Source organism: Marmota flaviventris, chromosome 5 (genome assembly GCF_047511675.1).
Source record: "Marmota flaviventris isolate mMarFla1 chromosome 5, mMarFla1.hap1, whole genome shotgun sequence".
Taxonomy (NCBI): Eukaryota; Metazoa; Chordata; class Mammalia; order Rodentia; family Sciuridae; genus Marmota; species Marmota flaviventris.
The window spans coordinates 20945569-20968896 of NC_092502.1; the positions used below are offsets into that span (position 1 = coordinate 20945569).

General features: G+C 44.0%; 1 protein-coding gene across 1 annotated transcript in view; it reads right to left on the reverse strand.

Moving 5' to 3' along the window:
- Window positions 1-1128: 1128 nt before the first annotated feature.
- Window positions 1129-23328, reverse strand: part of Adra1b (adrenoceptor alpha 1B) — a 48253-nt gene continuing 26053 nt past the window's right edge. The window contains exon 2 of the mRNA XM_027938731.2: window positions 1129-1727. Within this exon, the coding sequence (XP_027794532.2) occupies window positions 1129-1727 (599 nt within the window). The remainder of the gene's footprint in view (window positions 1728-23328) is intronic.

A 23328-nucleotide genomic window follows, 5' to 3' on the forward strand; every position in this document is an offset into this window, starting at 1 on the left:
AGCCAGACAAAAAGTGTCAAATTCTTGGCTTTTAAATTTCAAAGGGTAGGTCCACAGTATAGGATGGGAAACTGGGAAGATGCAAATTCTTCCAAATCCAACCCACATATGGGGCAAGTCCCCTTCCAAGAGCCCAGAGCACTCCACCATCCTCTCCCATCCTCCCCAAAGGGAGGTGGAGGTGGAGCTTGATGGTCTGGACAAGGGAAGGGTGGCAGACCACCCTAGACCTTGTCCCTCTTGAATAGGATCACTCGACTTTCTTACCTCTCAGTGAGACTGGGTCTGGTCTCCGTTGAAGTTGTATTTGCAGAGCTAACAGGGGTCCAGATTCATGGCCTTTGTGTGTTCTCTCTGGATGGGACCACTATATATTGCTGGAAGGCAGTTGTGGCAAAACAGGAATTGGGACCAAGGGGATCTAGCAAAACTATTGTCCACAGACCCATGGGAGGGCCCTGCGTGCAGCTTCACTGTATGATCAGAATCCATTCTGACCGGAAGGGGAAGGAAAGAAACAGAAACCCCAAAGCCCCGCTTGTCACAAAGTACTCAAAGGCGCACAGGAGAAATGATCTTTAATGTCTGACTTTGTTTCCAACCCCATCAAAGTGCCATCATTCAGTGAAGATCAAGGAGGGGCTTAAGAGGTACGAAGTCACGAGACAAACAGCACCCTGGCTGGCTGTCTCCGGGGCGCACACCCGCTCTGCCCGCGAGGGCGGCCCCCAACACACGCACACATGCAGACCACACGTACACCGCACAGACACACGCACGTGTACCCACAGTTAAATACATGAAGAGAGAGACTCGTTTATATATATACAGAGAGGGGAGAGAGAGAGAGAGAGAGAGAGAGAGAGAGAGAGAGAGAGAGAGAGAGAGAGAGAGAGAGAGAGGTAAATCCCGGCCGGCGTCGGGTCCCCCAGGCTCTCAGCATGCTCGGCCCAGCTCGCGGCGCTGTACCTGGCACCCATGCCCCTGCCAGAAAAGCAGCTGCCCCTCTCCCGCCCCCCTCCCCCGCTCCCTCGGGCCCTGTCCCCCGGCGCTGACACTCCCCTCCCGCCCTCCGCCCGCCCTCCCCCCACGGTGGCTCCTCCCGGGGAAAGGAAGCTGTGCCGGGGCCTAGAACTGCCCGGGCGCCAGGGGCATGTTGCTCTTGAAGCCCGGCTGCCCGTTGGCCACGTCGGCCTCGGCCTCGCAGCCCCCGATGGCGTCCCCGTCGGTCCCGGGGCTCTCGGGCTCCGCCAGCAGCTTGAAGGTGAAGAGCGGGCCCGAGTCTTGGCGGCCGCGGCGGCCGGGCGGCTCGGGCAGGCTCAGGAGGGCTCCGGGCGCCTTCCACTCGGGGAAGGCGTACAGCTCGACGGCCGGTGGCGCGCCGCGGCCCAGGTAGCCCGGGCTCGGCGACGCCGAGGGTAGGGTCCGCTGGCTGCCGCTCAGGCAGCTGCCGCTGTCGTCCAGCGAGTCCTTGCGCGACTGCGAGCGCTCCAGCGAGCCGCCGCGCGTCCACGGCCGGTAGGTGTAGGCGCAGCCGCCCAGGCGGCGACGGCGACGGCGGCGGCGGCGGCCGCGGCACTGGCACCCGAGGATGCGCACGAAGGCGCGCTTGAACTCCTTGCTGGAGCACGGGTAGATGATGGGGTTGAGGCAGCTGTTGAAGTAGCCCAGCCAGAACACCACCTTGAACACGGCGTCGGGGGGCTTCAGGGTGGAGAACAGGGAGCCTGCAGCGGGAAGGGGTGGGGAGGGCGCGGGCAGAAACAGACAGCAGCTGGTGAGTATTCAGCTCTCTCCTCCTACCTTCCCTTAAGCAGTGCCAGCCCGCGCCTTTCCTGATCCCTGCACTTTCCCCAAGCCACTGTCTGCCTGGAAGGACAGCCTTTCTTTTCAAAATGAAAGAATCCCACGTTCCCTCATAGGGACAACCTCAGTCATTTCCCTTCTGTCCTGAAACCTTTCCCGATTGAGTGAAACAGCTTCTGAGCTCCGTTATATGTAGGTTTACACATAGGATGTCTATGTATCATCTAACATATAGGATGGCAGTACCCCACTCTACCCATGTGACAACAATCCCCATCATTGCACATGTCTTTGGGGGACAGGCTTTGTGGCAGGCACTCTACCTATAAATGTATGCTGATTTGTTTCCATGGCAGATAAGAGATAAATCCAAAAGGCAGACTTTTAAAGGTAAAAAATAAAGGCAACCTAAAGGACTATCTTTTTGATCTTGGGGGTGAAGAAAAATGACTTAGCACTTCAAAAGGATAAACCACGAGGCAAGAATGGGAAGAAGTTATTTACAATATCCCAAAGAGTTAAGGGATTGATATTTAGAAGACAAGGAACTCCTTATATAAACAAGAAAGAACATTCCCAGGAGAAACAGGAGAAACATGGGCAAAGAAAATTTATGTAATAGGAAGCCCAAAGGCTAATGAGCATATGACAAGATGCACAAAATATTAGGCAGTCAAATAAATTACAATGAAAACCACAAAGAGATGTAACATATCTGTTAGGCTGGCACACATTAGGAAACTGGATAGGCAGAGGTGCAGGGACATGGATAGCTTTCTGCATGGCTGAGGCTCAGACATTTTGGAGAAGACCTTGGCACCACTTGGTCCAATTAAGTGTACACGTTGTGACCCAGCTCTTCTGCTCTAGGCTACAGATGTCAATGTATTTTCACAAAGTCTATAAGGGCACATGTACAAGGATGCTCAAGGTAGTGTAGTTTGTGGTGACAGGGAGTTGGAGAAAACCTGGGTGTCCCTCCATGGGAACGATAGAATGAGGTAGATGCACTCATGGAGATTAAGTAGTGCTTAGAGACCCAGGATGACATGTCCACACAGTGATATTGAAGGATCTTAAGTACATCATTCCTTATGAAAAAAAAAAAAAAGGAGGAAATAGAATGAGATTTATGACAAAATATCACTTAAGTAATTCACCACACAACCACAAGCATTTTGTAGAAATACTCTCAAATTAAAATGACATGTTAAACACAGAATGTTTGCCCAAGGGTAAAGGCAGATGGACATGGGAATGGAGAATGGGAATAAAAGGAAATAAATCATTAAAATAAGAGAGAGAGAGTCTGCCATAGACTGATGAAGATGAGATGTTATGAATCCCGAAACATGATTAACTCATTCCTCTGAATTTGAGATCCAAAAACATTTTATGACAATATCAAATTAAAAACCATTTCCATTTTAAGTATAAGGCAAACAAGACTTGGAGAGGGTAAGTGTCTTGCCCCAGGTCACACAGAATATTTGCAATATAGCTAAGATTTAAGCTATTTGAATACAAAATATGTTTTTGAAATAAAAAGATGATATCAGTAATACTTTTTTTGGAAAAGATGGGAAAATGCAAAAAAGCCAAAAGGAAGAAAAATATTTTTAAAAAGTAAGCATAACCCTGCAATGCAGAAAAATCACATTTTGGCACATAAACTTTCAGATTTTTTTTCTGTTGTATATATACATTTGCATATTAAAAATGGGATTGCACTTTACAGAATATTTTGTATTTTTAAGCCACATCTGAACCCTGTCACCCAGACTGTGGTGTAAAAACTTTTATTTTCCTCTGTCAGACTGTGAGTTTCCCAAGGACCTGATCTGTGGGATCATCTTTGAGTTTATTTATTGAATGAAGATTGAGGATGCCTAGATATCTGAATGGGGGGTGGTTAGCACTTGTCAAGACCAGCCATTTTGCATATGGAGACAATGAAGATCTGAGAGTAGCTGAAAATTCCACAGGTGATGGCACGAAAGAATTCCTATCTTTGATTTTGGGTTATGCTTGCATTTCCCCCTTGGAGCACTTCACCTTCTTGATTGTATGAGGTTTGGCTATTTTACAGGGAACCCAAGTCTTCTCTGCTTAGCAACCCAGTGGTGGTAGCTGGTGGGAGATGACTGGGCTTCTGGTGCAGGACCAAGGTAGTCAGGGATTTAATCTGGGAACAGGGTCATCCATACCTGGAATAGAAATGCTAACTCCCAAGTTCTGGCCTCTTTTCTAAACTCAGAGAGGAGATATGAGAGACGGCTACATTCTAGGTTTGCTGTGGTGAGGCAGATGGCAATGTCACCTCATAGTCTGATTTGTGACAAGGGCCAGGTCATTAGGTTTGCATCCTACCACTGAAGACAGTCCTTTGAATTAAGGCACAACACAGAAGGCCCTACCCGAGATGCAGCTATGACGTGTGAACACCTAGAATCCCAAGATGGAGTGGGCTGTCTTTGTCCATGGTGATGGGCTTGTTTGCATCACTGCATCTGAAGGGCCTAAGAAACTAGTCTTGACAAAGTGGGAAGCAGGAGAGACTGAGGTAAGGCTAGGGAGCCTTGTGCATTACCCCAGGAGGGTAAATGTTGATGAGCCTGTGTACAGGTGGCACGTCCTCTTGTGTGAGGACATGAGGGATGGCAGCTGAGAATGAAAAGACAGTTGTGACCAAAGGTTGGGAGGGCCTAGAGCAGGGAAGCCATGTTTACTGAGAGCAATAACTTTCCTTGGTGCTAACTCTGTTGAAGATGGTGGTGAAACAGGGAACAAATGAAATAGTGGGGACGCATCCCGAGGGGTCAACTCTTATGAAGAATGTATAAATAGCAGTAATGCTAATAGCCGCCATTCACATAGCGTGTGTGCTCTACAGGAAATGTGCTAAACTTTTTGCACCGTTAGCCCGTTTAATAATCTTAGGAGTGGGAAGTCAGTCTTGAGGAAGGTGCTATTGGGTCCCATTTTTTGACACCAGGACACCAGCATATGATGGTGGTAGCTATTTAAATTTTTAAACACTCATCCGTTTTTTTCATTCATTAATTCTTTCCAGAATTACTGAGCTCCTGACACGTGCCAGGCACTGACAAGCTGTGAATATACAGAGCTGAGTTTGGGATGTGGCATGTGCCCTGCAGTAGCTAATGGGCCATTGCAACAGAGTACACGTGGCCTTAGGATATGGGCATAAACGTCACTGTGTCCCCCTGGGCAGCATGGCATATCTTTTCAGATTCTTCTTTACCTTCTTTATTACTGGAGGCACTTTGCCACGAGCAAAGGCAGGTTGGATCTTTGCCTTTATTTCTTATCAAGTATCCTTCCAGGACCGTAACCCTGAAAAGTATTGAGCCTAAGTAAGGGAGTGCAGATGACCTTTCTCATGAGCATTTATAGCACATTTTGAGTTTGGGCACTTTGAGCTGTTTACTCCTCTTAGAAGAAAGCCGTGTTTTTGGGTCCTCAATTTAGGCAGTGTGGGCAAGTGGTTGGAGCACAGGGTTTTGGTTGACATGAACCTACTTGTTATTGAATGTCCTCTTTAGGAATTTGCTGTTTGGTTTTAGAAATGTTAATTAGTTAATTAGCTTTCTCAACCTCAGGTTTCTTATGTGCAAAATGGGAAACATATCTGTGTTAAAAAATGCTTATGAATACATGAAAATATCCATGTAAAATACTTTTTCTGATACCGGGGATTGAACTCAGGGGTACTTAACCATTGAGCCACATTCCCCAGCCCTACTTTGTATTTCATTTAGAGACAGGATCTCACTTAGTTGCTTAGCGCCTCACAGTTGCTGAAGTTGGCTTTGAAGTCATGATTCTCCTGTCTCAGTCTCCCAAACCATTGGGATTATAGGCATGTGCCACTGCGCCTGGCCATGTAAAATACTTTGACACGTGGCCTGACAACTTGAAAATAATAATAAATGGTGACCACTTTGAAGTATGTAGTTTTCTGTCTACATGTTCAGGAGATTGGTTCTAGGACCTCCTGTAGATATCAAAATCTGCAGATGCTCAAATTCCTCATATGAAATGGCATAATATTTGCATATAAACTATATACATCCTCCTTTATACTTTGAATAACCTCCAGATTACTTATAATATCCCAAAGGATGCCAACACTATTTAAATAGCTACTACACTGTACTCTCTTTCTCTCTCTTTTTTCTTTTCTTTCCTCCCTGCCATCCTTCCTTCCTTCCTTCCTTCCTTGCAGTGATTGAACCCAGGGGTTTTTAACAACTGAGCCACATCTCTAGCTCTTTTTATATTTTATTTTGAGACAAGGCCTCGCTTAGTTGCTAAGGCTGGTGTAGAACTTGCCATCCTCCTGCTTCAGTCTCCCGAGTCACTGGGATTACAGGTCTGCCACCATGCCTGCCTATACTGTAGTCTTTAGAGAATAATGATAAGTAAAAAAAAAAAAAAAAAAAAATCTGGACTTGTTCAGTATAGATGCAATTTTCCCCCTGAATATTTTCAATCCAGGGTTAGCTGGCTTGGATTCAGATCCCTCAGATACAGAGGCTGCACTGTGCTTCACAGCTAGCTCAGTCAACTTCCACAGGAACTCTGTCCCATCAGCCCCATCCACATCAGATGGAGTTCTTTCTTCTGCACCCCATATAAAATGTACAAGCAGATCACCCTGTTCTCTTGTTTGCTTGTTGCTATGTTAAGCCATTCCCGGGCTGGCTGAGTCCTTGTTCACCACCCAGGTTGTAAATTCCTTCTGGTCAGGAGACATATTTTCATTTATTTTCTTTTCCCCTCCAGATCTGTATATTTTTATTACAAAAATGATACATGCTGTGTTAAAAAATTACATGTTACAAAAAAAAATCTATATTGAGTGAAAATTCTTTCTCCATTCAAGCACCAGGGACCAGAGTTAACAGCTTTGTTTTTATTCTTTCTAGATTAAAAAAAAAATGGAGTCATATTTGCAATACCTTTCCCTAAATTGCTTTCTTTGCTTAGAGTGTTTGTATTTTCCCAGGTCAGGATATATTATGCTATTTCACCCCCCCCCCCCGCCCTTGTCCCTGCAATACTGTGTATTTAGTAGTTTATTTAACACCTTCTCCAATGCTAGTCAAATAGGTGATTGATTTCCAATTTTTGACTGTTACAAACTGCAGCAATAGAAAGCCTTAAGCAATTCACATTCTGCATGTTTGAACATTTCTGTAGAGTAAATTCCCACATGAGGAATCACTGGGTCAGCCCCACATTTATACACTGACAGCTAACTAAATTGCCTTCCGAACTGGTAGTACCAATTCACCCTCATGCCGAGCAGCCTGACATTCTCCCTACCTCCCCACCTCCCCAGTTTCCTTTAGCGTTTTTTTTTTTAACCCTGGAATGTCGGTAGGTGAACAAGGGCTTTCCCTCTTGTCTCATTTGCATTCAATTATTTTCTTCTCCTGCAGACCCCCAGCATGGCACCTCCCGACCCTTGAACAAGCCCTCAGTGACTTCTGACAAGGAGTCCCCTTTCTTGTTGGAATGGCACTTTTTGGGATGGAATCTTGGCTCTCTCACCATATGACTGGCAATTTTCGTATTGTCCTTGATCCTCGGGTTCTCATTAGAAAAATGGGGCTTATAATGTTAGTGACCTTTTGGAGTTGTTTCCCCCTCCCTCTTTCAAGTCTCGGTTTGCTAAGCGCCCATCACTCCACCACCTGGACTAATTATTTTTTTAATTAAAAAATTTTTTTTAGTTGTCAATAGACCTTTATTTTATTTATTTATATGTGGTGCTGAGAATCGAACTCTCCTGAAGTTGTTTCAAAGCATGTCAAGTCCTTTGGGGCACCCTGAACACTACTAGGTGCCTGCCACCCAATCAACTCCACATCCACAGTAACTCACCACATAATAATGATGAAACCTCTGTATCACTAACTGGGCTGGAAATTTCACTTTAGAAAACCTATGTTTGGTAACTTGCTTTCCTGTTCTGGACCTCAGATTTCCTCCTTCAATTTCCTTCTTTAATTTAGTGGTTTGAACGGGGTCCTTTCCAGTCTTGAAATTCAGAGTCTGCATGAACCAGCGGCGCCCAGAGCCCTTCCTGTTCCTGCCAGGATACTCCTGTTTCCCCAGACCCACCGCAGAGGGGCAGTGTGAGTCAGGGACTGGATGACCAGGCCACCAGCGTTTCCCCCTCCCTCTTCCCTCTCCCCCCAGCAACTCACTAGCTACTAGGATTAGAGGACTTGTTTGCTGCGCCAGCCTCTCCTGGTGGGAGCCAAAAGCTGAAGTTAATTAGGAAAGGTGCTAAGCCTCTTTGGCATGAAAGAGGATGGGTGACAGGGATCTCTTTCCCTGGGCGCCCAAACAGACTTTTTACTGGGCATGAAGCTGCCAGGAGAGGGGAGTCAATACAACAGGAAATATAGGTTTCTGGAAGGCTGGCTCTCCGCGCTGGAAGTCAGGCTGAGCTGGGTTCTTTGACAATGTCACCAGCTTGCTTGGCATGTCCCTGAACCTGGCTCTACTTTTCTCACTCATGACATAATCCTGATGATTGACCTGCCAGGCTGGGCGGGCCTCCTTCTTTTACTGGGGCTTGGTGAAGGTGAGTGACTCGCACAGTCACTCCACAGTTACACAGCAGAGTCACTAGGACATGTTCAAGTGGCCACTCATCTCATCAACCAATGTTTATGGATTGAGGCAGCAGGTTTAGTGTTCAGATGCCACAGGTCGGTAGATCTGGGTTCAAGTTCTAGCCCTGGCATTTCCTGCAGTGTGACCTTGGAGATGAACCTGGTGATAGCTCTCCTCTGGGTGGATGAGGTGAGCGTAGGCTTGGCAAAGGCCTGGCACACTGAAAACACTCAGTAAATGGATCTGTTAGGACTGATTCAAATGTGCTGCTTCAGGTCTGCCCACCAGCTGTTAATCCCAGAGTGACTCCCGCAGAGGGGAGGAAGGCAGAGAAGAGGATGATGAGGTTTTCTGTGCTCACCAGGCATTGGGGCTCTCGCCCTCGGGCTCTTTCCCACACAGGTCCTGAGCCTGCTAAAATTGAGTGTAACATTCATGCATTTTTCTAGCAGGAGGGCCCATAGGGTCATTATGGTCTTAAAGGGGTCAGTAACCATTATGGTCTTAAAGGGATCAATAACTCCCCTGGGAGAGCTATGATTCACTCACCTCAAGTCTAGGTTTGCTAAGCATCTATCACTCTGCCACGTGGACTTCCGTTTTTTTTTTTTTAATTAAAAGAAATTTTTTTAAGTTGTCGGTGGACTTTTATTTTATTTATTTATATGTGGTGCTCAGAATCAAACCTAGTGCCTCACATGCTAGGCAAGTGCTCTGCCACTGAGCCATGACCCCAGCCCTGGACTACCATTTATTTATGTTTTTCTTTCTTCTTTCTTTTTAAAAATACTTTTTATTGGTACCTTACAGTTGTGCATAATGGTGGGATTTGTGGTTACGAATTTGTACATGTACACCACATAACAATGTAATTTCCCTGGTGCATTCTCGATTTTCTCTAAACCAATTCACTTTTGGTATCTACACTAAATTCTTTTGAAGGAGGCTTTCTATCACTGTTTTAAAACCTGCATCATTTGTCACAAATGAAAAGTCATGGTAGAGAAAAATAAGATGAAAACAAAATCAATTTCAGTACTTTCTGAATTGCTCCAGGAGGAATTGAGAGGAGTTGAAGACATTTTGGGCCCTAGAGCGGGAAGTTTTCCTCTTTGTGGATTCTAAAGGATGGAAACAGACGTGAACAGATAATCACTTTCTCACTGGAGAGCCGACAGCACATAGTAGGTGCTAAATAAATATCTGCTCATGACTGAATGATGGAAGATGGGACTCAGAGTTTCTTGTACCATCTCTAGCTGTCATTTCAAGCTATCTTGTACACCATCCAAATCCATTGTGAACTTGACCTGCAGGTGAGGTGCATCCCTGGGAAACCATATGCTGGTCGTGGTCCCAAGGCCCCACTCTGGCACCCCCTGCCTGGAAACCTCTAATTTAGGCTTATTAAGCAGATCTAAAAAGAAGACACTTCTGGAAGGGCTTAGAGAGAGTGAAAGCTCTCTACCTACGTGAGGCATTTGCATTATTTTACCCTATTTATGATGGGTGGGGGGAGTAGGAGACGGAGGTTGGGGAGAAGGGACTTTTGAGTGGCTAAGGGTGATTTAGAGGGATTATGAAGTGTGAGATTCAAAGGCTAATGCTGGGCAGCACCTGCACAGGGAGAAGCAGTTATTGGCAGGACATGGTTCTAGCAGGTCACCCTTAAGGGGCCATCTCACAAATCTGAAGAGTAAACAGTGAGCAGTGAAGGTCACAACCCTGTTGAACCTCCGCTCTTTAGAAACACAGGGGCGTGTTTGTAGAATAGTAGGTCCCATTTATCAAACGCTTCCTCTGTGCCTGGCCCTGGGCTAAATGCTCAGCTTTTCTTGGCCTTCCTTTGACCCCTTCAGCAGGCCGTGATCCTGGGACAGCTCCATGTGACTGTGCCCTGCTCAGCTCTACGGTTGCCATCCACACCAACCTCTCCATGCTCCAACCTCCATGCTTGGGCCTGGATACCATGATTATTACACCCAGGAGAACAGAAACTCAGGTTACCGAGTCACAGAGCTAGTGGGTGACACAGAATTAGAATTGGAATCTCAGCAGCATCTAACAAAGGCTTTTAATCACCCTCAGTACAGTTCATAGGCAAACAATGTATATGTTTATGGATAGAAAGGTCTGGAAGGATATATGCTGGAACATCAGCACTGATTATCCTCAAGTGGGAGAATTATGGATGGATTTTCCTTTTCTGTGCTTTTTGGTGTTTTCCAAAATTGTCTCTGTAAACACAAACTACTTCTGTCATTGGGAAAATCCAGTGAATATTATTGAAAAGTTAAAAAAAAAAAAACAACCAAAAGATTCTGTGGTTAACATCTTGTTAGGTGTCAGCCAACTTTCTTTGCCCTATTTCATTTTTTTTAAATTATTTTTTTAAATGACACAATCATAGAATTTGCAGGGAAATGGATGGCACTAGAGCAGATTATGCTAAGTGAAGCTAGCCAATCCCTAAAAAACAAATGCCAAATGTCTTCTTTGATATAAGGAGAGTAACTAAGAACAAAGTAGGGACGAAGAGCATGAGAAGAAGATTAACATTAAACAGAGATGAGAGGTGGGAGGGAAAGGGAGAGAAAAGGGAAATTGCATGGAAATGGAAGGAGACCCTCAGGGTTATACAAAAGAACATACAAGAGGAAATGAGGGGAAAGGGAAAAATAATACAAGGGGGAGAAATGAAGGTCAGTAGAGGGGGTAGAGAGAGAAGAGGGGAGGGGAGGGGAGGGGAGGGGGGATAGTAGAGGATAGGAAAGGTAGCAGAACACGACAGTCACTAGTATGGCAATATGTAAATCAATGGATGTGTAATTGATGTGATTCTGCAATCTGTATATGGGCTAAAAATGGGAGTTCATAACCCACTTGAAGCAAAGTGTGAAAGATGATATATCAAGAACTATGTAATGTTTTGAACAACCAACAATAAAAAAAAAATAAATTATTTTTTTAAATTTATATATGACAGTGGAATGCATTACAATTCATTTTACACATATAGAGCACAATTTTTCATACCTCTGGTTGTATACAAGGTATATTCATACCAATTTGTGTCTTCATACTTGCATTTTGGATATTAATGTCCATCACATTCCACCATCATTTCTAACCCTATGCCCCCTCCCTTCCCCTCCCACCCTGCCCTTTCATTTAATCCCCACGGCTCTATGAGGAAGAAGGGATTTACCCTACCTTATAAATCAAGAGATGAACTCAGATGGACAGCAGCACGTGACCAAGGGCCCCACAGGTAAGAGAAAGAATGCTTTGAAATGAAACTTCTTATCGTTAAGCCCAGCAGACTTCCCTATTGGTTCCCAATGTGTGCCCTCTTCCCCTTTCTGCAGGAAGTAAGTGAGCTGATCTTTTTATTTTTTGCATATTCCGTTATTTACATATGCATCCATAGGCCTTCACTGAGTATGGGTTGAAAGAGTGAGCCAATGAACAGGTGTGGAGACTGCAGCGAGGCCTGGGGACCTGCAGCATCATTTATCTGGTCCAAGGAATGTCAATATTGGGCTGAGTGGTTTCTAAGATCCCTCCGGGTGCTGACATTCTGTGAATCCAGGATTATCAATTTTGATTTGACTTATTTCACAAGTTAGTGTCAGACAAGCCCATGCCCTCAGGGGAGCAGTGGGTGGTGAAACCATTCTGATCAACTTGTAAATGGAGAGGAACTTTTTTTTTCCAAAGTGGTTCTTACTAGGAACATTTGGTTACACCTTCGGCCAAGCCATGAATCTTGAGCTGACAGAATTCGGCCCAATAAAAACTAGAAAATTTTTAAAGAGTTTCTAATTCTTTCAGCACTAGCTTTGTGAGAGGAAGTTCCTTTGGATTTGGAAATTCCCTTCGAGGGTTTTCCATTTTCATTTATCATTTAACCCTGGAACATAAACTTGTCCAACAAATATAGTATCTTTGGGGTCAAGAAACCCATGTTGAGTTTTAAAGTAAATGCTGAAAACAATGATAATCACCAAAGGCACCCTTTACAATAACTGGTTCCTAAACCAGTCATTAGGTAGTGTTTGTAAACATTCTCTAAAGCAACCCTTCCAGCAGTCCTGCTATTATGAATTTCATTTTAAGATAAGGAAACTGAGGCTTAAGAGGTCATGAGATCACGTGCTCAGAAAAGGGTGGGCTGGGATTAAAGTCCAACCCTGAAGCCCAGGTTTCCTAATCATAAGAAAAAGATGCTTCCATTCATTTCAATAAATTCTAGGCAATTTCTCCCTGAACTGGGAACAATTTCTCTGCTGACTTGTCCAAGTGCTTTTTCTGAACCTAAAATGTGGCATTTATCATTTCCTACCTTGAATTATAGTTGCTGGGGTTTATGTCTCATCTTCTCTGATAAGACGGTGAAAGAGATAAGAGGAAAGAGATAAGAGGAAAGAGAGGTTCTTCTCTCTGCTCAGGGCCTAGCATAGTTCCTGAACTAAGACAAGCACTCAACCAACAGGTGTTGTGTGAATAACAATAGTAATAAAAATAGTAAAATGGATATGAGCCCCGGGTTACCTGGGTCGAGGTTCTCAGATAAGCAGCACCTAGGTGCGGATGCAGACCCTCTCAGCCAGTGCATCAGAATCTGCTTTTTAAAAAGACCTGGAGGTGAGAAGTATTGCCTTAGCCCACATTGCAACTTTATTTTTAAAAAATTGTTTTCCTGAATATCTTGGGATCCAGTGACCAGCAAAGACTGGGCTGAGAGCCACCTCCCCATGGGATGGACTCCCTTGCCCCCAGTCCTCCAGCAGCTCTTATAGTTAGTAGGATAAAGTTCAAACTGCTTAGGCTGGAATTTAAGACCCGTTCAACTTGGCTGCAATTAAGGGACTCTTGTGACACGTGCTCACTCTTCTGGCCCCTTTCGCTTGATTCATGCAGTCGCTGGTCAGAGCGGATGCCCTTTCCCTGTCCCTCCTCCCTTTCTCCTCTCCCTCCGTTCTGGGCCCTGCTGGAATCCTGCTTCTCATAACCACTTTCCTCTGGTGTGTGACAGCAGAAGGACGGAATGAACGTGCTGAGAAGGACTGCCACAGCGTGGGTGACACCTGAGCTCCCTGATGTCCTCCTCACAGTGGGCAGGAAGGCGGGGGTGGATTCTGTATTTCTCCATTTACAGATGTAGAAGTCGAGGTGCTGCCTGTTGGGCCCTCACCCAGCATCACACAGCGATGACGAAGGGGTTGAATTAGGATTCAAACCTAGATCTGCCTGGCTCCAATCTGGGCAGTTCCCTTAATACGCAGGAATTTCCCCTGAACTCTGAGTGTATTTCTGGGGTAGCGGAAGAATCACTTTGTTTACTTATGTCTTTTGTGGTTGTGTCTTTATATATTTTTTATTTGGCCATCAAACCTCAAATGTGCATCTAGAAGATAGGAACTCTGTGTCTCTCTGCCCTTCTGGTTCTTTTAAGCTGGCAATTTTTACTGGTCAACCCATTAAGTTCCAAGTTTTCAATTCTGTGACCATAACAACCATCACTTGCAAATTACTGTAAATGATGCATTTATTGCTCAATTTAAGTTTTGATAGGTGTTCCACATCTGGGATAATGGAACAAAAGGTGCTAGCCAGATAAATTTAGCTCCATACATTTCCAGGGATCCACAGGCCCACTGAATGCCATCCATGTATACTCAAGAAGCACTCGTTCCCCTGAGTGAGAACTTCAGCTACTGTCCCCCCAGAGTTCTATTGTAATAGCTACCGAACTTTATTTATTTATGGGAGTATCATTTTCCTTGCTTGTACACTCATGGAAGCCAAGTCAGTCTTTCTTATTTTGTTTTTCCTAGCACTCAACACAGAGTCTGATTTTTGCAAATGTGTAAAAATATTTGCTGAGCCTGTAACTCCTCTTCCCAGGTGCCTAGCTCAGCAGCAGGTTCATGGAAGGTGCAGACTCAATGGTTGTTGATTGGTTTCCCTGCTTGTATTTTGCTTTCTTTCTTTTCTTTACTTATCCAAATGGTAACCACATGCCACCATCCAGCTCAGTTCTGATCTCTTTGAAAAACTTCCCTGACTGCTCTTAGCCTCTTGTTTTATAATTTACCACCAGCATCCATAGTACATGGGTTAATATAGAACTTCATTGTTAGAGGATGTCCCTCTTTTCTCTTTAGACAGTGTGAATGCTCCTTAAAGACAGATCTGGGTTTTATACTTCCAGCATAGGGCTGGGCATACAGTCAGTGACCATTGATTACCTGCTGATTAATAGATGGGTCCATTCCAACTTCCTGTGGGGGAGCTACCTCCTGGCAGAGGCCCATAGCGGGGAGCAGATGGGATAGAATGGTTTCTGCAGCACCCATGGGGCCGTCTTTGGTGCCAAATGAAGGTTCCATATTTTGATCTCATGGCAAATAGCAATTTCCCCATAAAATGCTTTTAGAAACTGAACATTGGTGAGACTTATGGGAAGGAAGCCATAAAATTTTATAAGGAGCATAAAAAGAAGACATGCATAAATGAAGAGAGACATAGTTTGCTTCTGTAAAGGAAGTCTGTATCCAAGATAACTTCAGTTCTCTCCTCATTCCACTGGAAGTTCAAAATGATCTCCTTGAAACCCCAACAAGAAGGGAGAGAAGACAAATGATCCAGAATCAAACATATAGAAATATGGAATATAGCAGAATAGACATGAGAAAAATATCCGGGTAAATGGAAATGAAGAGGAATAGTGGGGAAGGATGTGGGAGAAATGGGTAATTTCACCCTTTCCATAAAATCATAGTAATTAAAAATACTTTGGGCAGAAAGTGGAGGAAAAGACAGAACTATCAATAAAATTTTATAGTTTAGAAAGAGACTGAAATAACCACAAGAACTTTATATGCCATTTCAATGCTTGTGGGAAAAAAATAGGTTATTCTATAAATGATGTTGAGGCAACAGGATAGCCATTTATAAAGAAATAAGGCTGGATCTTTACTTTATTTCTTACACAAAAATAAACTTGGACTGACCCAAGATTTTAAATATAGAAAAACCATTAAACTATCAGAAGAGGGTATAGGAATATATTTTTATAATTTTGAAACAGGAAAGACCTTTTAAGGTATAAATTTGTCTGGGACTTTTTTTTTTTATAAGGCTTCAGACTTCAAAAACAATGTTAAAAGAAGAATTGAAAGAAGTATTTGTATCTCAAATAACAAAAAAAGCTCTCTTTGCAATCAGTGAGAGAAAAACAACTCTATAAAACTAAATGAATCACATGGATAAGCAAATAACAAGGTAAGTATAGTGCATAATGAATTAATGCAAAAAATAAAATTCCTTTACAAAGTAAATAATGCAAATAAGAAGCAGCTACATGTTTTAGATCTATTAGTGTAGAAGATACTTTAAAAAGTGCTAGGCTCAATTAGGCAAGGGTAGGGAAAAAACCAACATTTTCATACATTCTCAGTGGGGGTAAAAATTGGGGATAGGAAATCTGCATTATCTGATAAAATTATCTCTTTTTTTTCATCATCTGATAAAATTTAACTGAATATTTTTAAAAATTCAGTACTAGGGATCAAACCTAGGGCCTTGCGCATGCTAGGCAAGCATTCTAAAACTGAGCTGCATACCCAGCCTTTGATCATGGATTTTGATCTAAGTCCAACATTCAGGAATTTACCCTCCAGAAGTACTCCCCAGAGGGAGCCAAGGTGAAAGTATAAGGAAATGCAGCAGACAGTTCCCCCAAACTGGGAAATAACCTAAATTTCCAACAATAGGGGATTGTAAAGGAAATCATGTAGCAGTCACATAACAAAACCACACATCTACTAAAACGGTAAACTAAGTCTATGATGTAATGTTGTACATAACAGAAACTTCAAGGGAGTTATGTCTAATACAATCTAATTTTTTATATAAAAAACTGTGTGTGTGTATATGTGTGTATTCACAGAAAAAAAATCTGGGTGAATATGTACTAAATCATAATTGGGGCTACCTCTAAAAGATGGATCATGTGAAGATTTTCACTTTGTATTTAGAATTTTTTTTTTTTTTTTTTTTGCAATAAACAACAATTGAAAATATAGGAAGAAGAGGAGTCAATGCAGGGCTGGAATCTGGCATTTAGGCCTGGTATTGGCCTCCCTCTGGGCCCCAGTCTATGTACACAAAAGGGGGCTTGCATTGCTATCAGGGCCTCCTCCCTCCTGCTCTCACCCTGTGGCGGTGGAATAGAAGTTGGGGGAGAAGGTTCAAGTACACTTCCAGACAGCTCCTTTGAGCCCAAAACACACAGGCCACACTGTGCTGGATCCTTCCTTCCAATGTGGCAGGTGAACCTGCCAGTGGGCTGAGGGACCCAGGAGACGGGGATGAAAGGTTCCATGAGAGAACAGGGACAATGACTGGCCTTGGGGAGCCAGAAGGTAAGACGGTGCGCTTGGGCCACTGGGACCATCAGCCTCCACACTTGCCTTTCATCCCTTCTCCCAGAAGCTGCTTGCTGCTTTCATGATGTCCTCTTTCTGACTCATCTCTTTGTTCTGGCCTTGGCTGGTGGAGATCAAAACTTTTCCTGTATCCAAATTGGTCTGCCAAGAGTAGGTTGGCCTGGGACCCGTGTATGGCTCTGCATCTCCTTTCTACCTGCCTGGCCCTCTCTTTCCTGACAAATACCCTTAGGGGACCATGCTGTCCTTCTCATATGCAGCCCTCAGTTCTTCTGAACCACAGTGAGTAAAGCCAGTCCACCAACTCCACGGGTGGGGCTCGTCTCTAGAGCTTTCTCTTGCCTTGCTGTATCCCAAGAGCCAAGTACGTTGCCTGTCATCATGACTGTCGTCTAATAAGCAGATTAATTTTTGCTGCCGAATGGGTGTTGTGGTACAAATTCTAGCAAAATGGGTTTTGCATCCTGCTCCTCAGTCTAGATCTACAGGCGTGTCATGAAATGACTCTGGGTACCAAGTTACAGTTCAGGAAGCTGTGGTGTGCTATTGCACAGCATGATGATGCACTGTGCATTTCAAAAAGCTAGAAGAAAGGATTTTGAAGATTTTCACCATAAAGAAATGATAGATGTGTGAGGAGATAGATGTGTTCACCCTGATTTCAACATTACACAATATATACACATATTAAAAGATCACATGTGTAATTTTTATGATTTTGTGACTCAGTTAAAAAATAAAGTTAAAATTTAAAAAACAAAATGACCCTGAAATTCTTGCCCTCTCTCAGAGCTTGAAGGCTGTGCACAGCCAGGAAACTTTCCAGATAGAGACACCTGGAAAATATTTCATTGCTCAACTCACAGATGTCCTATAGGACACAGAGCTGAGGTGGGCTTGCTGTGGCCGCAGAATGTTTTCCGAGAATTCCAATGAAAGAAGGTCTGAATACGTTCAATATTACTGCCTGTGCTGTTTACATGTGTCACCCAGATATCAGGCCTTTGCACCCCTTGCAAATTAGGTGATGTGATCTCCTGTGTTCCTTTTCCATAACCTGGAAGTTTGAAGCTCTCCCTGGGAGGGACTAGATTCCTGGAGTGGATGAGGGTGTCCCACTTCAATCTGGCCCCTCCTGCTTCTGGGACTCCATTCCCCTTGATGATCTCTCTGCTCACATCATGGCAAGGGAATGATTTCATAGGAGAAAAATCACACACACCATGGCAAAGGTGTGCGTCCCCCTAAAATCCACATGTTGAGGCCTCAACTCTCAATGCAGTAATATGAAGAGGTGAGGCCTTTGGGGGTATTTGGGTCATGACGGTGGAGCCCTCAAGAATGAGAGAGAGTAGTGGCCTTTTAAAAGGGACCCCAGAGTGATCTCTAAACTCTCTTTCCTCCGTGTGAGTTTACAACCAGAAGTCAGTATCATGCAGTCAGGAGGAGACCCTCACCAGAACCCAACCATACTGGCATCCTGACCTTGAACTTCCAGCCTCCAGAACTGTGAAGAAAAAGTGTCTGTTGTTCATAGACAGCTGGTCTACAGGGCTTTGCTACAGCAGCCTGAGCCAAGACACCAGACACATGGGAGAAACACTTGATGTTGGGCTTTCTGACCCTGGCCTTGTCTTCGTCCACCTCTGCTCCTCTTCACCTTTCTCCCAGATTGCTCCAGGAGACTCAAAGTTTTGTTTCTGTTTTAAATTCTCTTAGATTCCTCTTTTAAGAGCATCTCTGCTCTCATTTGTGGTGGCTTGGGCACAGGCCTCGCAGAGGAGGAGGTGATGGTGGGAGGTGGGTTTCTTCTTCTAGCTCTACCTCTAAATAGGACATTTTCCAGAAGTCACTTCCTTTTCTCCAAGAAAATCTAGGTTTTTTGGAAAATATGATTTTATCTGCCTTCTTTCATGTAAGCAAAGTCTCCATTCTCAATCTGACATAGGCTTTTGGATTGTAACTCTCAGTGGGAAGTCGCCGAGCTTTGCTCCACTTTGTGGTAAGCCTTTATTGAGTGTCTCCTAGATGTCGGCAGCTGGGTTGAGCATCCAGTCACGGAGATTAACATTGATTTGGGGAGCAAGGAGATTTCACTGATTATCTGATTCAGTCCTTTTAAGCTTATGAGGTTGGTACAATTATTATGTCCAGTATATATATGAAAAAAAGAAAAAGGTAGCTAAGAGCGATAAAGTAAGCTGCTCAAGATTATACAGTGGCCGAGACGAGATTCAATTCCAGGCCTGATCCAGAGCTTCTCTGGGTCTGCTACCCGAGTCTGACTCCCACAGACTAGAGGCTTGTATTTCTAGAGGAGCAATAAATGTGGAGGTGTCTGGAAGAAAATTGGGAGTGCTGGTGATGTAAAGGGAAGGAGAGATATGTAGGGGACAGTTAGGGAAGGAGGTGCTATTTGACATTTTACTTTCCAAGAATGTTCCTGAAAAAATGATTCCATCTTCACATACTTTAAGGAGACAGGAGCTGGAAGGGCAGGGAAAAGCACCCCCTACGTGGGTGGGGGTGTCAAGGCAACAGGGCAAGTATTTTAAGTGACTGGAGAAGGTCCTTAGCTCTTGAGAGAAGTCTGACTTCCTACACAGTGTCCTGATTCCAGAGAAGGTTGGGAAATGTGTGCAGACTTTCACTATAGCTAGAAAATGGTCTCAAGCTTTACAATGTTTTCAGAGAAAATATAGAAGATGGTGATCTGAATTTAATAACAATAACGGAAATAATGAAAGAGGTTTAAGAGCCTACAGGTGGCAAGTGTTATAACTCACCCCTAAAGTTCGTTACCCCACATTTCTATGTGGGAGCTAACATGAACTGTCCCCATTTTACAGATGTTGAAATTGAGGGTCAGAAGAGAAGTAATTTTTTCAGACTCACAGAATTATTTCAGAACAACCCCTGAGTTCCTCCTCTCCCATCTACTGCCACTCATGAGATAAGATCACCAAGGAATCAGGTACTGACAGGAAATTAAAGTAGAGCAGATTCCACAGGGGAGTGGAACTTGTAGGAGGCTAAAGAAGAGCCGTGTTTGGATGTGAATCTACTCCTTTTCAGATGACTCATATTCTCTGCCAAATTCGAGAGAAACTGTAATTATTTAGAATTAAAAGGTCATCCTCTGCCATGCCCAGTCTTTGTGAATTAAAGTCCCAGGCTCCTGGGAAGGTGGGAAGAGAAGGGATAATTAACTCACAAATTCTCCCATGATCTGTAGATGGGCAATGCAGAGAATGAAAATGAGAGGACAGGGCGAAGAAGAAGTCTTGGCTGGATGGAAAAAACAATAGACGAAGAGGAAGGACTAAACCAGTCCGTAAAAGAGCAAAATGGCCCACGCTCCCATTCCTACTCCTTTTTTATTTCTGAGCAGGATGAGATGGTCCTGTGTGCAGTGAGACCCCAAACATGGATGTGGCCGGGCAGCCAGGCCAGGGCAGCTCAGATTCCAGTCCCAGCCCGCTGCCTGAATTCTTGATGTGTGTCATGGTGGCCTGGTGTGCCCACTCAGATGGAACTCAGTTCTCCACTGGGTCACCCATAAGAGCAGTTCACTCAAGCTCACCAATTCCTCTGTCTACCTCCTTCCTTACAGGCTGGAAGCAGATGTTCCACCCCTAATTCTGAAAAGGTCACTGAGTGTTGATGGATCATTATGAAAAACGGTCCCATTCCTCCCAGAGGCACGTGCTCAGGCCAAGGAGAGAGCACAGAAAACATCTGCCTGGCACAGCAGCATTCAAAGCAGCTGGGTGGGCAGGCCCTGGACTTCTGTCTCCCGATCCCTATGCCCTAATCCACGGCTCATCATGGAAGGAGGTGGGTGGAGTTGCTGGAGGTCTGACTGATCCAAGCCGAGGCTTTGCAAACCATAAAGGAGCAGGATACAGGGGAGATCATGAAAATCATTAGCGAGTGAAGAAGTGAATTTGGCAAGAGGTTCACAGGTGTGTTCTGAGGTTGCTCAAGTCCATCATAGGGTCAGGCTGGTGCTGGCTGGTCCAGCTGGTCTGCCATCTTAGTGAATTGGTGGAGGACAACATGACCTCAAGAGTCTCTTGACCTGCCTCCCTCCAGTGCCTGCACATTTTATTCCAGTCTCTCCTGATCTGCTTCCTTCCCCTGCAGGATTGTTAAAAGGAATCATGTGGTAAAATCAGCATTTGAAGACTGGGTTTGTTAGTTCTTCTTTAAGTTTGAATTTCAGTGTTACTGAGGCATCTAAGCCTCTCGCCAGCCTAGGAGTTCTCAATGGTGTTTGTCAGCCACTGAAAAATCAGGGGCTATTTGATGTAGTTAGGTATGCCTTCTCTGTAGCTGGCTTCTGTAAGATTTTTCTAAAGGGCTCATATAACAACAAAGAATAAGAACCATTGATTCAAAGAAAATGACTGTCCCAATCAGTACGGGTTTGCACGTGTGCTCCAGGAGCAGGAAGGAGCTCTCAGAAGATTGGGCTTCATTTCTCTAATGAACAATACAAATTTGATAGCACCCTGTGTTCATGCTGATGCAAATACAGGAACATTCATGCCCTGATAGTAGGAGTATAAACTGGTGCAAGCTTTCTGGAGGGCAACTGGGTAATATGACTCAGAGGCCTTAAAGTTTTATGTATTTAGTTTCCATGAAATGAAAATTCTAAGAACTTATCTTAGTGGCTAATAAGTGGCTAGCTTTTAACACTGTCACTTATTGTCTATGTCACCATGGGTAAATTACTTAACCTTTAGGCCTCAGTTTTCTCACCTTTAAAATGGAGATGATATTATGTATTCATAGGATTCTTAGGAGGATTAAATGGAATAGTACATATAAAACACTTGGTACGATATTGGAGATGGGGGCTGGGGTTGTGGCTCAGAGGTAGAGGGCTTGCCTCGCACATGTGAGGCCCTGGGTTCGAACCTCAGCACCACGTAAAAATAAACAATAAAGGTATTGTGTCCATCTATAACTAAAAAAAAATTTAAAAAATTAAAAAAAAATATTGGATGTGTAATTAATGCAAAATAAATGTTAATTATATTTGCATGCAAATATTTCATTGCCATTTTATTTATCATAACTAAAAATTGGAATCAACATGAAATAGCCAACAAAGGTGGGTGGCTTAATGATACATACCACACAACCCAGTAGGGAATGAACCAAGGAACTGATTAGAAAGGTGTTCACAGTGATGGCTGAATAAATATGTATCAGTCATTTCAGCAATCATGTTTGAGGGATGGCTTTTTGTTATCTCCTGTGTGCATTTTCCTCTAGCATCTAAATTTCCTATAATGAACTTTTTGCAATAAGAAAAAAATAACCCAATAAAGTTCCTTTTTGGAAGGAAAAATGATGAGTAGTCTCTGTTGAGAAACACCTTAAGGCTTTGAGAGGCCTTTCTGTGAAGGCTCCTTTCTTCATAATGAGAATGAGAGTGGTTTCTTTTCCTTGTTGAGATCCTGGGAAACTTAAGTGGGAGGGTGAGAGCAAAAGTGTTCTGCCACTTGGGAAAATCAGGGCTTCTTCACTGGAAGGACTCTCAGGAAATTACCTGCATTGAGGACTCCAGAGGCCCAGCTATCTGGACTTTGAGAATGTGTTCCAGTCCTGGGATAAAGGCAGTTGGGCTCAACACAGGGGAGCTTGGTATGGATTGAGGATGAAAGGTACCATGACTCTCAGCTACGAAAATTGGTCTGCAGGCAGAATCCCAAGTTTAATCTCTGGAAAACCGATGGCCAAGTGTGGCCATGCTTACTAATTAGGCAGCAGAGATGTAATTGATCAAATCAATTCCCTTCATGACGCAAAGCCAAAGAACCCAGGAACAGCTTAAGCTTGCAGGAGCTTCCAGAAAGCCGCAAAATGTGAACCCCTCTCCTAGAGATGTGAACGTGATTAGTCTAGATTGCTTTGCTAATTGCTGGCTTCTTTCTCTATCACCAGTAATACAGGGATGCACCGTAGCTTCCAAGTCCCTCAGGTGGCCAGGCCCCGGGTTAGGGGCGATTTAAATTGTGCTCATTCATTTCTTTCCTGGATTTACGGCAAGCATTACTCTTCATCAGGCTTAAAGCGCCACTGCTTTCTGAAAAGCAGCAGAGTCATGGCCGCTTCTCCCATTGCATTTATGAATAACTTTGCTGTTAATTTGAAAGCCTGTGGTATTAAAAAAGAGTGAAAAGGGAAATCACTGGAAGAAACAGCTTAATGCAGCAACCAAGTGTTGAGACCAACGTTTTCAATCTATTTAGTGCAGATCAAAGGAAGAAAAGCACAAGAGGAGCTGTTTGGGTAGAGTGAAATGGGATTTGGCGGGGCCGACAGAGCTGGTCGTAAGCCACTTGTGAGCCCTGAGAACTCGGGCCAATTATTTTACCTTTCTTATCCTTGGTTTTCT